Source organism: Triturus cristatus, chromosome 2_1, assembly GCF_964204655.1.
Source record: "Triturus cristatus chromosome 2_1, aTriCri1.1, whole genome shotgun sequence".
Taxonomy (NCBI): Eukaryota; Metazoa; Chordata; class Amphibia; order Caudata; family Salamandridae; genus Triturus; species Triturus cristatus.
In genome coordinates this window covers 1065245989-1065259230 of record NC_140581.1, presented here as the reverse complement: position 1 = coordinate 1065259230, position 13242 = coordinate 1065245989, and the positions used below count along the sequence as shown (strand labels likewise).

Below are 13242 nucleotides of genomic sequence, written 5' to 3'. Positions count from 1 at the left end.
CTCGAGGTTGAGGCTCCTTTCCAAATCAATGTGTGGCCATCTTTTGGAAGGAGAAAACCAAACCTTGCATATATTGAATCCATGAGCATAGGTGTTCACAAATCCTTCTACCAAGTTTAGGGATGACTATCTTTTTGAATAATTGAAACCAGAGTCATCAATGAAATTGGCATGGATAGGGCTAATGGAATCGGTTCAGATAGCAGACCTAAAGGGCACTCAATCAGTGACTCCCATGGTATATTGGAGTTGATCTACCACATGTTCCTGAACTGGTACAGCTGTGATCTGTCCCAATTATTGAGTATGCCTGAAAGCTTGGTATACCATTTATATTTGCAAAAGAATTGGTGGAAATTTCAGGTCTTGGTGTTTGACATATGAAAGGGCAGTGTCACTGTATAAAGCTATTACTTTGTGGGAATGAAACCAAATATCCCTGCGGCTATTCTTCTTGTGAATTAGTTTCTTGGGCTCTCTGTCCTAGAAGCTAATAAGCGGGCAGCGGGGCATCCCTGCCTCCAACCATCATGCAGTGGAAATGGAACCAACGCAAAAAATCAGTCCTTGTAATGGTCAGGGAAGAAATCAATAGCGATTTCATTTGTGTAATAAATGAAAACCGAGTATAAGCACAACCCTGAATAGAAAAAGCATTTCCACTAGGTCTATTGCTTTGAGCTTCAGTAAAGAATTAATAGAAAAATATGAGTGTATTGTTATGGTGCGAAAGGTGGACAAAAACTTAGGTTGTTGTCATCCACAGATGAGCCTAGTTATTATATAGGGAGGATGTGAGTCCGCATCAATGGACGTAGTATATTGTCAGTCACCCTAGCCAATATCATGTCAGCAACTTTAAAAACATTGGTCTTATTGGAGGTTGGCTCATTAGGCTATATGCTTGGATTAAAAAGTAAGGCAATGAGAGCCTCCCTTTTGATGGTTTGAAAGAGCCCTTTGACCTTGGCTCAGTATAAGGCTTGATAACATGGGGGCCGTGATATTAAACCATTCCTGGTAAATATTTCCTGTGTGGCCATTCAGACAAGGAGCCTTACTTGTGCAAGGCTTATTTCAGCCCTTGGTTTATCTTATCAAATGTAAGGGGGTGTGACAGTGACTCTAGGAAAGACTGACTTCATTTAGAGGGAATTAATATCGGCCTTTCTTTTACCAGCAGAGACTGCTTACGATTACATAAGACCTAAAGAAAACATTTTTCTTTCTGCTTTAGTTAGTACCTCAACAAAAGTAGAAGAATACATTTTTTAACATAAGACCGTATAACAAAAATCTAGCCCTTTGCCTAAATGATGCATCTGGTACATAGTTATGAATGCATATGCAAGCACCTCTTGTTACATTTCACACTGACTGCTTTTAGCACATCTCTTATGCTGCATTTCTCAACTGTGCCAAATTTCACATTTATAATTCACGACCGTATGGTGAAACAAGGTCTCGCTGTGTCAGAATTACTGACATCAGCCTGGCCCTTGAGGTGATCACGCTATATATTGTAATATGTGGTGTGCCTGGTGTTCTCCCTGAGGAGGTGACTTACTTAAAAAAATTTGAGTGGCTCCAGTTTGCCTCATGAATAAAACTAAACGGCCAAGACATCATTGCTGCAAAACATCTCACTAACAATAATAGTCAAGAAAATGAAAACTGGTCACACATGAACTGGGTATAAATAAGGCTTTGTATTACTTTTTAATGTTATTAAAAAGATATGAGTAAAGTCTGAGGGTTCAAAACGTTGATTTGCACAGCATTGGACTGTGCTCTTCACATGAACTGTTGTGAAGAAGTCTGACGTTGCATTTAGCGCCTAATCATTGAAAACTACTACAGCGCCTGCTTTTTGTACTTAACATTTCTTTTATATATCATATACTTTACCCTTCTGTTGTCCGCAAATGAGCAGTGTGCCAGCATTTCACTGGTTGGAGCATCCCTGTTGTATGTTATGGGTTTTGTTGATACCCTTTCTCACAACTCGCCCAAGAATTTAATGTGCGAAATTTCCAATTGTTTTAGCAGCCGTTGTCTCTGTATTAATTAGTCTTAAACCGCCCATTGAAATTAAAAAAAAAAAAAAGTATAATCATGGAAAGATCCCTCTGAAGAAAGCCTTCCTTTTTGGACTATAAATGTTCCAGCTTCATGTTAATAAAGGTTTGCCCCATGTCCTTATTCTCCTCCCTGAGAAAAGGGATTCTGTTGCCATTTTGTATCCAGGTAGGGGCTGATCTTAAATGAACTGAGGAGCTGAGTGAAGTACATGTGATGTGCTGAAAGAGAATCCTAAGCGCTACCTATATTGTTTCTCTAATATTAAATTGAGGTTCAGCTGTCTATGTACAACCTTTATGAAGGATTGGCTTGAGGAAGTCAGTCCGTGAGAAGCACCCGAGGGTACAGAGAGTGCTGCTACATAATAAAAAGTGCTACGAGTGTTTGTGGTCTGATGGACACATATCACCCTCTTGATTCTGCTGTGCCCCCTTGTTCAGGTGAACCCCTTGCTTTTTTTGGATATATGTAGGTTTTGTGCTTATGAGAAAGTGTAGTTTTCCCTAATCCTCTGCTGTGCCATCCAGTCTGTAATCCTGGTCAGATTGAAACAGTCTAGTAGCATAGCACATTTCCTATTTGCCAGTGAGAAACAAACCTATATATAATTTTAAATTCATTAGGGGTATATTTTGGCCGGAATAGTTACAGACTGCCGTGGTATTGAGTTATACAGTAGTGGGGGGCTAGGGAAATGGACCCTGAAACTCGTGTTCCACCTTCCTGTCTGCCTTTTAAATCCCTCAAAGACTTGCATTGACTCCTGTCTGTGAATAAATAAATTCAAAGTCCAGACAGTGCTAGTTTTTAAAAAGAAAGAAGATTTAGTTTGCAATTATAAAAGTGTGGCATATAAAATATGACTTCTATTTTCTTGGTCCAACCTTGTATCGCCACCTTGATGTGCTTTGTATGCCATTCCAGGCTGATAATGGACAGTTAGTCATGTATACAAAGGTTTTTTTTTAATACCATTTAATTGGAATAGTAACCCAAGTGCAAATGATAGGACCCTTTCAAGGATATTGCCCAGTAAGAAGAAACTATCAGGAGACCAGGATAAAAGGCCTGGTAATATTTTGCAAAAACTGTCACCTATTATTTGTAGGTTTATTGTTAGTTGTGTTAAATGGCATAACACACTGTCACCCAGTTCACACAATTACATTTTGTTGTGTCTCCTTGTTCTCTAGGTACCGTATGTACAGGAAAAGTCAAACAACAGGCTTCCCTTCCCTAATCACAATATTTTCAGCACCAAACTATTTAGATGTGTACAATAACAAAGGTAAGATTCCAGATTTATTATTCATTGTATTGTGTAAAGGAAATCTAATGTGTGGAAGCTGGATAGACTATTTTCTGTCCAACGGAAGGACATTATCGTTCTTAATTTTATACTGTAAATTTGTTCTTGGTTCCTACAAATGACATACATTCAAAGCAAGCTCTTGACGAATTTCACACCTATGTATTCTCATGACCATTATCTGTCTACTTTAATACAACTGGTTTCTTACCATATTGCATGTAGTGACTCTGTCGTGACTCCAATGAGTAGGAGCACCACTCATCATTTCCAGAATCTTATTCATCCCCTTAGAACTGGTCACTTTTGATTTTTAATTCTGGTGTGTAATTAATCCACTCATTTAAAAATGTCTCCTGAGACCATTGGTCAGATGCATGTGTAATACTGGCTCATCTGGATGTGTAACCCATGATGATTTCAGAGGTAGGTCAACATGTCAAGAGTTTGCTTCTCAGATGCCTGTGCAACCTGTAGGTCACTATTGTAAATATCTGCCCTTATCTAAGCATGTTTTGTTATCAAAGTAATCCATGTTCAAAGCTCCAGAGTAATGATTGCTCTTAATTTAGTTCTCTCTCCCAGTAAAAATCGAATTAAACGTCTGGGTGGTGACCTCTTTCCGGGTCAAATAACCAAAGATGTCTCCTAGGAAGGATTGAATAAACCAATCAGATCATTTGTGACACTGATTAACTCAATTAGTATTAACAATGCAGATTGCTCCCTCACTTTCTTGCTTAAACTTCAAAGCGAACCTATCTCTGAAACGTACTCGTACCTTTAGGATTTGCAGTACCATTTATCAGAGAACATGCTACCCAGAATATCTAAATTTCAGGTTTATGACTGCACTTTCCATGCCCTCTGCAAAGCCTCCGACAGAACCGAGACCTGATTCTCCTTTCTCAGTTTCCTAAAAAACTTAAGATGAGGTGCATCAACCAGAAAACTAAAGGAAATCTATAGGTAGGGAAGTCATTGTGCTTTACCACGGTCCATTAAAGGTACAATTGCAGCCCAATCAGAAGGCCAAGTCTTTTTTTCTCCCCCACCCCTAGTGGTAGTTGGCACTGGCTCCTCCGTCAGACAGAATCAGAACTATAAAAATCACGGCTCTTGGATTTGAACCATATTCCTCTAAAACATTATTTCAATTGTTCTGCATCACAATAAACTAGCATTTTATTTTCATAACCAGTACATAAGATGAATAAGGTATTTGTAAATCAAGAACCATTTTAGAACCACATTCAATACTGCAGTATTCTTTAGATCGAGTCTACCTGACGAATCCTGCTGTCTGGTTGCGAAAGACCTATTGTGGGCTTACCAAAAACACACAGGCTTGGAGGGCCTCCCATTGCTTGCCATTGGTTGCCATTCCTGTCAGTCTTTTGCCTACTTCTTATTGTCGTCCTAGCTTATCAATCTTATGTTGCCCTTGCCATGGAGCATAGCCTCTTATCCATCTCTTTTGATTGGCTGACTTCTATGCTTGCACTGCTTGCTTTTGAAGCACTACTTTATTCTTTGTGTTTATGCACTCCACAAGAGTGTGGGTTTTTCAGCTGTCTCTCTCGTGTAGTTCTCTCCCCTGCACTCCATGTTGATTATTATTGCCTGTATGCCTCTCCTAATTGTCTTCATGTTGAGCTCATTCTTATTTCCTAGATTGATTTCTTGCCTGTGTGCTTCTCCCCCGCACTCCACATTGCTTTCTTGCCTTTTGTTTCTTCTTCCCACTTCTCACCCCCTCTTTGTGTTGCACCCTCCACAGTGCCACCATGCTGCTCCCACCCACCCGTGTATGTTGTGTTGCTCTCCGTCCCTAGCTTAAAAAATGCAATGGAATTTTGTTTTTCTTTTTGTCGATTCAACCCTGATTGATAAAGAAAAAAAAAAGCTACTACATTATTTTGTAGGGCACTCCAGTACGTAATTCCAACGCCTATAAAATTACTCAGTCAGTAACGTCATCGCCTTTTTTTTGTTTAGTTGCACAGGATACAGATTAGGGGATGCTGTACAGCATAGCTGAACACTGTTGGAAAAGGTCAATTGGTCTCAAAAGTGATACTATTGTCTTTGCCAGTGCTTGTTTTTTGAGGTGACATTTTGTTTCAGTCCTGCCATGCATCTGAAAGTCATTATGAGCGCTTGGTCTGTGGGAGTTGAGATTTGTAATTCTCTCCTAGCACATCTGTTTCTGTATACTTTACTTGAGAATTAACATGCATATTACCTTGCAAGAGAAAATCACATTATTATTTATTAATATCAGCAAAGCATAGCAAGTTGGTTACAGTTATGAAGACCAAGTGAGCTAAAGTACTTCTGCAACCACTATAATATGAACCAAAGCAAAATATTTACATATGCAGATTGTCGACCTTGCCTTCTGTGATTAGCTTAATGCCTTTTAGAAGCAGCATCACCTCCCTATCATTTAAAGAGGCATGTTAGCTTGGTATTTGGTACATGCAAATCCAGCATTTGAGCTGAACTCAGTGGACCAAGGACTCACCTCTTCAAGTCCTATGGTAAAAACAACCCAGTGTTGGCATGCATTTCAGGAACACCAACATTTTCTAGGTTTTCATCACTGCTGTGGTTATTGAATGCCACCTTTCCAATTTGCTGGCCCTCTTCCCAATTTATTTAAATCTGTATTGTTTTTCTGCCCCCACGCTTCGTTCCATCTGCTCTCCTATTCCGAGGCTGTGCATATAACCATGTCACCCATTGACTGACCAGAAACTACATCTCACCTTCTGAATTGAGAACTTTACCTAAGGACATGATAATGATGCTCTGCAGAAGGTACAAAGGGAGTGAACCCTCATATGAAACATGTCAAAGGCAGTTAAGCATAACAACTAACCTGAATTGCATTTATCCACATGCAGTAAAATTTTGAAAGAGATGTGGAAAGAAGGCATTTGAGAGACTTTCATGGTCAGACTGAAGCTCAGAAAGTTCCTCATTCACAATTACTGTTGCAGATATTACCGCTATGCTTTGGCAGGATGGAAGTGAAAGGGTAGGCTCAAAGAAGTTGGCGAATATGGTGATGTTATAATTCGTAACTCAAATCATCATAAAATCTTTATACGGTTGTCGAAGCAACCATAAAAGAACAAAAGAACAAAGTAACTCCGCAAATGCAGCCGAACTAATATAAAATCCATACATGAAATATAAATAGATGATTACTTACCAGACAGCAATAAAAACAGAATGTTAAAAAACCCGCTACAGCAATACAGATCAATCGGGTCTAAAAAGCCTAGATCTCAGTGCTGCTTGTAAAAAACCAAGACACAGAATATTAAACATGGTCATTGGGGAGCAACTAGGGTCTTCAGTAACAGAATAATAAACTACTTTCTTAGCACACTAAAATATTGTCCGAACATAACAAAGTGTATAGTGTTCTGCAGAGACCTATTGTAGCAACCACAGGTCAACAAGGAGCTAAGGTGAGCCCAACTACCTGGCGATGCCAAGAGTTGGTGTAAAAAGTTCAATCCGAACCTAGCCAAGACCAATCTGTCCCTCATGTTGGGTACCTGTGCAAAGTAAGGTTCCAGGACCTGTACTATTTTCAGGAGCATGGGTCCCCTAACTGAGGGTTTCATCAACTTGGCCTGCTCTCCAGCGAACGCTGCACACTCTAAAAATAGGTCCATCACTCTTTAGTTCTAAAAGAGACCAGGAATAGCGATACAGAAATAGATCTGCATGCCCAAAGGTGATAAAAGCGGCCTCCACATAAGCAATCCAAGGGATTCTATGCGCATGATCAAGAGACCGTCTGAAAGAACATGTTTGTTCAGTGTAAGACCCTCCCTAGTCCAGATCTTTATCCAACACAGCAAAGGCCTAAGAGCGACTATGTCATCTAGATTCCTAATTCCAAGCTCCTAATAAACCGAGATGGGCGGGGTGCACCAACCATCTTAAAAATTGGTTTTCAACTGTCTGAATTTTATCAATCTCCGCATACCCCCAAACTTCAATGCCATACAGAATTTGTGACACACATTTGCCCTGGTAGATCTTAAGTAGAGTACAAGGTGACCAAGTGCCCAACCTACGCGCAAAGATGGCCACTGCCCCTGTATACCTAACCAGCTCACACCTCCTCCTGTCAATCAGGGGTATTCATTCACATCAAATAGCACCCCTAAATGAGGAAAGGCCAGGCCGTAACTTGAAGGCAATGCTTGTCATAAAATAAGCAGCACATAAGGTGCAGCTTTAACTAGGAACGTGTGAAATACATAATACATAGCCACAATATATGAGACGATGGGAAGGAGAGTTGAGTTTAACAGAAGGAAACATTGAGAAAAACGTCAGTTGCAAGCATTACAAAGTACAAAAAGCACTGTAATCTAAGGAAGTAGGTATAAGATAGCAGTGAGTGCAGAAGGAGTCTACTGTAAGTAGTGAAAGATGAATAAATTGCTGTTGGGGGTGGCACCTGGCAGACCATGACCTGCAGCAGTTGCCCAGCTGTAATGAGCATTTAGTTTTGGAGTAAGAAGCAAGACAGTGCTGCTTCCGTCAATAATTGTGCTAGAAACTAGTTTCCTACTAAACTATGCTGTTTTAGAAAGTGAGGCGCATAGTTGAACTGCATAGTGAAATAAGAAACTTGGGTTTCATTGATTAATTATACTAGTTTAGGAACCTATGTTAAAAAGCTTAGAAAGTACTCCACTGCTAAGTTGTGCTTGTTTGGGACATGGGAAATTGCTTGATGGATTGGCCATACAAGATTTTTCATGGAGCGCTCAGAAAGACAAAGCATCAAGTAGTCCTTGAAAACAGAGGGTCATCACACAGAAATTCTCTGTCAAACACCAACCATGAGCTGAAACAATTTGAGCATTTTAAGATCTCACCAATGATCAGAAGCCTCGGGTGTGGTCATTCAAGTCTAAGGCCTGCTAGCAACAACCGTACTCCTCTCTAATCATCCCTAACAATCCTCAGTACAGTGAACAAAGGCTTCTGGGAAATTAGCGTTTTAGGGGTAAAGCTTCCCATCTATCACAAAACCTGACTTGGATCAGGAACAAAACCAAGACTGCAAATTGGTATGCTGATGTATCACAAGGTCATAAAGCACTGCCCAATATTAGAAAGTCCTCAGTCAGATTTCCAGACTAAGAAATGAGACAAAGGTAGCTAGCAGGGACAACTTTGTGGGCAATCTTGGGTATTTTGCAAGGATATATATATTGACAACTCTTTCCTCTCCTCATCCACCACTGCGTGAACCACTCACCCTCACTACTTGCTTTTTTCATTCAGTTGGTTAGGACTGGATCTTAATTATGTCTTGCTTTCTTATTTCCTAAGGTGGGGATCCTATCTCCTTTGCTTTCTTTGGATGTCCTGCAGCTTTTACTATTGTCACTTATTCTTTTGATATCTGGCTTGCCAGAGCAACATACATTTTGCAAAAAACAGATCAGCATACATCTACAAGTCTTTGATAAGGAACAACAATCTGGTGCATGAATGCACAGTGGGCTACCATTTGGATAAGGTCTTTGAAGAATCATCGTTTTGTCATACAGCGGAAAGGAGACTATATAGTGGGAAAAAAGTTTGCTATGATTTTTAACGAGAAATCAAAAGGTTATTACGGCAAGCCACCTTGCACCTCTTATATATGCAAATATGGCCTATTCAATTAATTTCATCTGGCATCTTCTGGGGTTGCGGAGGAAGTCACTTCTACCTAACCAATTCAGTAAGTGGTAGTAACACTGGGAAGGCAAAAGTACAAAGTAACAGCTGTGTTTCCCTCCTTTACCTGGTGACTTGTTCTTGCTAAGACTGGTGGTTTATTCTTGGGTGCTCCATTTGCAAGAACCTGGGAACAAACCTATTTCTCCAGCAAGTTTTCATGGTGGACTTCAGCGAATTTTCATGGTGGACTCCAGCTTGCCTCTCCGTAATAGTCATGGGGACTGTGACTACTGGATTGCATTGTGAGGTTAAACATGGGGTGCTTTCTGGGTAGCCAGGGCAAGGGAAGTAGGGGGCTTTGCTGTTGATGTTTTCCATATGATTCAAGTGCACGTTGTGAGGATTTTGCAAGTCACTGAGGTGTTACACGGCCATAGAGAAACACAGGACAGCCCCTTGGCTCACCCATCCTTTCTATGTACATTTGGGGGTTCTTTACTCATGATATTACATGGATTTAGAAGATTACAGCTAATTCTGGTGCAAAAACAAAATCAGAGCCAGGTATGATGGTGCTTCACTACCAAATAAAAAGTGCTGGCATAAAGCTCTCAAGTTTCCCCGATCACTTTGCGAGTAGCCAACCCATTCCAGATTTTCTTTTAGTTCTCTATCACCTCTAGCCCTGACTTTTTAACTGATTAAACAGGAGTACAAATCCCATAATGGAAAGAAAATGTTCGAACCATATGAGCAGCAGATCTTACACTGTGCATAGATCGCCATCTGGTGTTGGGCCCGGATGTTTGTACTTTGTTGTTATATTGGAATAAGTCTTTGGAAGTCATGAGATAGGTGACTCCTCCTTTTGACAATAGTGCGCATGGGCATCAACTCCATCTTCAGATTGTTTTTTCCCGCCATCGGGCTCGGATGTGTTTGTCGCGCTCCAGTTCGGTGTCGTTACCGTTCTACCTTTCGACGCGCAATGCTTCACCCATTCTTTGGTATTGTTTCGATCGCGTTTCCCAATCGATGCGCATCTCTCCAAACTTGATTTCTTCGATTCCGGTCGTCGACGCAGGCCTTCGGGCCTAGCTGCTCCATTCGGCCTTTGGCTCATGGAAAGGACTCATTTCAAAAAGTGTCCTCAAAGTGGATCCAAGTTTCTACACGCCGATCTTCACGAGGTGTGTAACCTCTGCTTTCGCCCGTGGACGAGGCCAAAGACTGTCCAGCTTGTGCCTCTTTCCGCTCCAAGAAAACAATTCGGGTTCATCGAGCTCGAAGAAGCATGGCTCGATCTTCAACATCGTTACAGGACGATATCTTCTAAGAAGGCATCAATGTACCGGAGCAGGAGCAGATTGAAGAGGGCAACATTAGCCCCTCTGACGCTGATGACTCCGACGTCGAAGACATCACTCCAGGGCAGCGGGTCATAAGTACTGACGTCGACCCCTCCCCCACACCCATTCACAAGGCGGCTTTGGTCACACCTTCACCTTCGGGCCTAGGTGCACACTGGGACAAAACTTCCCACGCCCTGCCTTCAGGCTCTGCAAAGAAGTCGATACATAAGCCTTCAGGCCACTCTGCATCGAGTCAGCCTACTGTCGGTACCGAAATCCCATCCCCGGCACCAAAGAAGAAACCACTGTCTTCATCCGCACCGACACCTGGTTCCACATCGGCGCCTTCGGCATCGAAACCCACTGGTACTAACTTCTCGGCTCCGAAAAAATCGTCGGAACCAACCAAACCGGTTCCAAAGACTACCGATGCTCAGTCTTCCAGCCCCAAAAAATCATCGGAACCAAACAAGCAACCAATTCCGAAGACCACTGGCGCTAAACCTTTGGATCCGAAAAAATCACCTGAACCAAAGAAACCACCGGTTCCAAAGACCCCAACCGAACCCAGGAAACCTCCCGGTTCCAAGCCTAAGGAGCAAAAAACCACTCCAAAACGTATGCCACACAAGCAATCAGACCCGAAAAAATGGGCACGAAACACACTCCTGAGGAGGAGCTTTTTCGGCCTGATCCAACCCAAAAAACTCTTGAAATAGACCCAAAGACAGGTCAACCTATACATAGTCCTTCCAGGAAAAGGAAAATGGACAAACCTGTACCAGCTCCACACCCAAAGAATAGAGACATTGTCACTTCTCCTTTGAGCATTCCTTCTCCACACCACATCTCTCCTATCCCATCTCCAGTACCCTCACAATCTCCACCACCACAGGATGATGAGGACACCTCTGGGGAAGAAGAGGATAATGACCCTTTAGGGGAACCTAGTGACCCTAACACCCCAGAGAACACATGGGAAGATTATGGCACACCAGATGTTCCTAATGCACCACAAGATGATATCTACCCATCTAGACCATCCCCTCCAGAGGACACTATAGGGTTCACTCAGCTCCTACACAGAGCTGCGGAATACCACGTTGTGAATTTGCACACAGACCCTGTAGAAGATTTCCTCATGGTCACTTTTGTACCATCTCAAAGGTGCACTTCCATTCTCCCAATGTTAAAAGGGGTAATCAAACGCGCTCCTGAAGTGTTTAAAGATCCTGTAAGGGCCAGAGTCATAAACCCCAGTGTGGAAAAGAAGTACAAGTCTGCTCCAGCTGACCCTGTTTATATTAAAGGGCAGCGACCCTTGGATTCCGTAGTAGTCTCCAACGCCAGGAAAAGGGCTAACTCCCAAACCACAAGCGATGCTCCACCTCCTGAGTCAAAACTGTTGGCCGCATCTGGTAAAAGAACCGCATCCCAAGCAGCCAACATATGGAGAATTGCCAACACACAGGCTTTGCTGGCTAGGTACGATAGGGCACATTATGACGAGCTAGAGACCCTACTACAACACCTTCCAGATCAATATAAAACAAGAGCCAATGATCTCATCCAGGAAGGCAAACTCATAACTAATACCTCCATTTGTTGTGCTCTGGATGCTGCAGACACAGCATCCCGAGATATTAATACCAGTGTCCTTTTATGCAGACATACGTGGCTACGCATTTCAGGCTTCAAACCCGAAGTTCAAACTACCATATTAAACCAACCATTGGACCAGGAACACTTATTTGGGCCTAGTGTAGATTCATCTTTGGAGAAGATGAAAAAAGATATTGACACTGCCAAATCAATGGGAGCATTGCAATCGCAAGCTCCCAGAAGTTCTTTTTGTCGCTCCTCTTATAGGGGCGCCTCTAAAGGCTTTACCACTGACAACCCCTCCACTTCCTACAAGAGTCCCACCCAGACCTCATCTACCAGAGGCTATTACAGAGGAGGCTGCAGGGGCAATAACAACAAGGGTAGAGGCAAAACTACCAATACTCGCACTGCCTCCACCCCCAAACAATGGCTTCCCTCCACTCCCCCGGACCACTCTACTCCAGTCGGGGGAAGATTGCTACAGTTCCTACCTGTCTGATACACCATTACCATGGGCAGGTGGGTGAGACAAATCATCCAATACAGTTATTGCCTAGAACTCACTTCAACCCCCCCAAACATACCACCCAAACAGCGTCCAATGTCAACATAGTTCTTAACGCTTTTAAAACAAGAAGTGCTTTCCCTCCTACAAAAATATGCAATAGAACCAGTTCCCATGCATCACCAAAACACAGGGGTTTACTCCCTGTACTTTCTCATTCGAAAAAAGGACCGAACCCTGTGACCCATCTTGGACCTCAGTCCATTAAACCTCTACATACAATCAGACCACTTTCATATAATTACTCTTCAACAGGTCCTTCCTCTACTCAAACAAGGCGACTTCCTTGCCACCTTAGATCTCAAGGACGCCTACTTCCACATTCCCATTCACCCTGCTCACAGGAAATATCTCCGCTTTTTAGTAGACGGTCAGCATTACCAGTACAAGGTTCTCTCATTCAGAGTCACCACAGCACCCAGAGTCTTCACAAAATGTCTGGCAGTGAAGCAGCCCACTTAAGAAGACAACAAATTCATGTCTTCCCATATTTGGACGACTGGCTTATAAAAGCCAAGTTGCATACCCAGTGTGTAAATCACACACACACACCACAATCCAAATACTTCATGACTTGGGGTTTAGGGTTTACCATAAACCTCACAAAGTCTACCCTTCAA

The 13242-nt window shown here is 42.3% G+C and overlaps 1 protein-coding gene across 12 annotated transcripts in view; it reads left to right on the top strand.

Moving 5' to 3' along the window:
* PPP3CA (protein phosphatase 3 catalytic subunit alpha) overlaps positions 1-13242 on the top strand; it is a 617342-nt gene that overhangs the window by 502662 nt on the left and 101438 nt on the right. For all 12 annotated transcript variants that reach the window (XM_085635956.1, XM_085635997.1, XM_085636007.1 and 9 more), the window contains exon 8: positions 3276-3370. In XM_085635956.1, coding sequence (XP_085492082.1) covers positions 3276-3370 — 95 coding nt within the window. The remainder of the gene's footprint in view (positions 1-3275; positions 3371-13242) is intronic.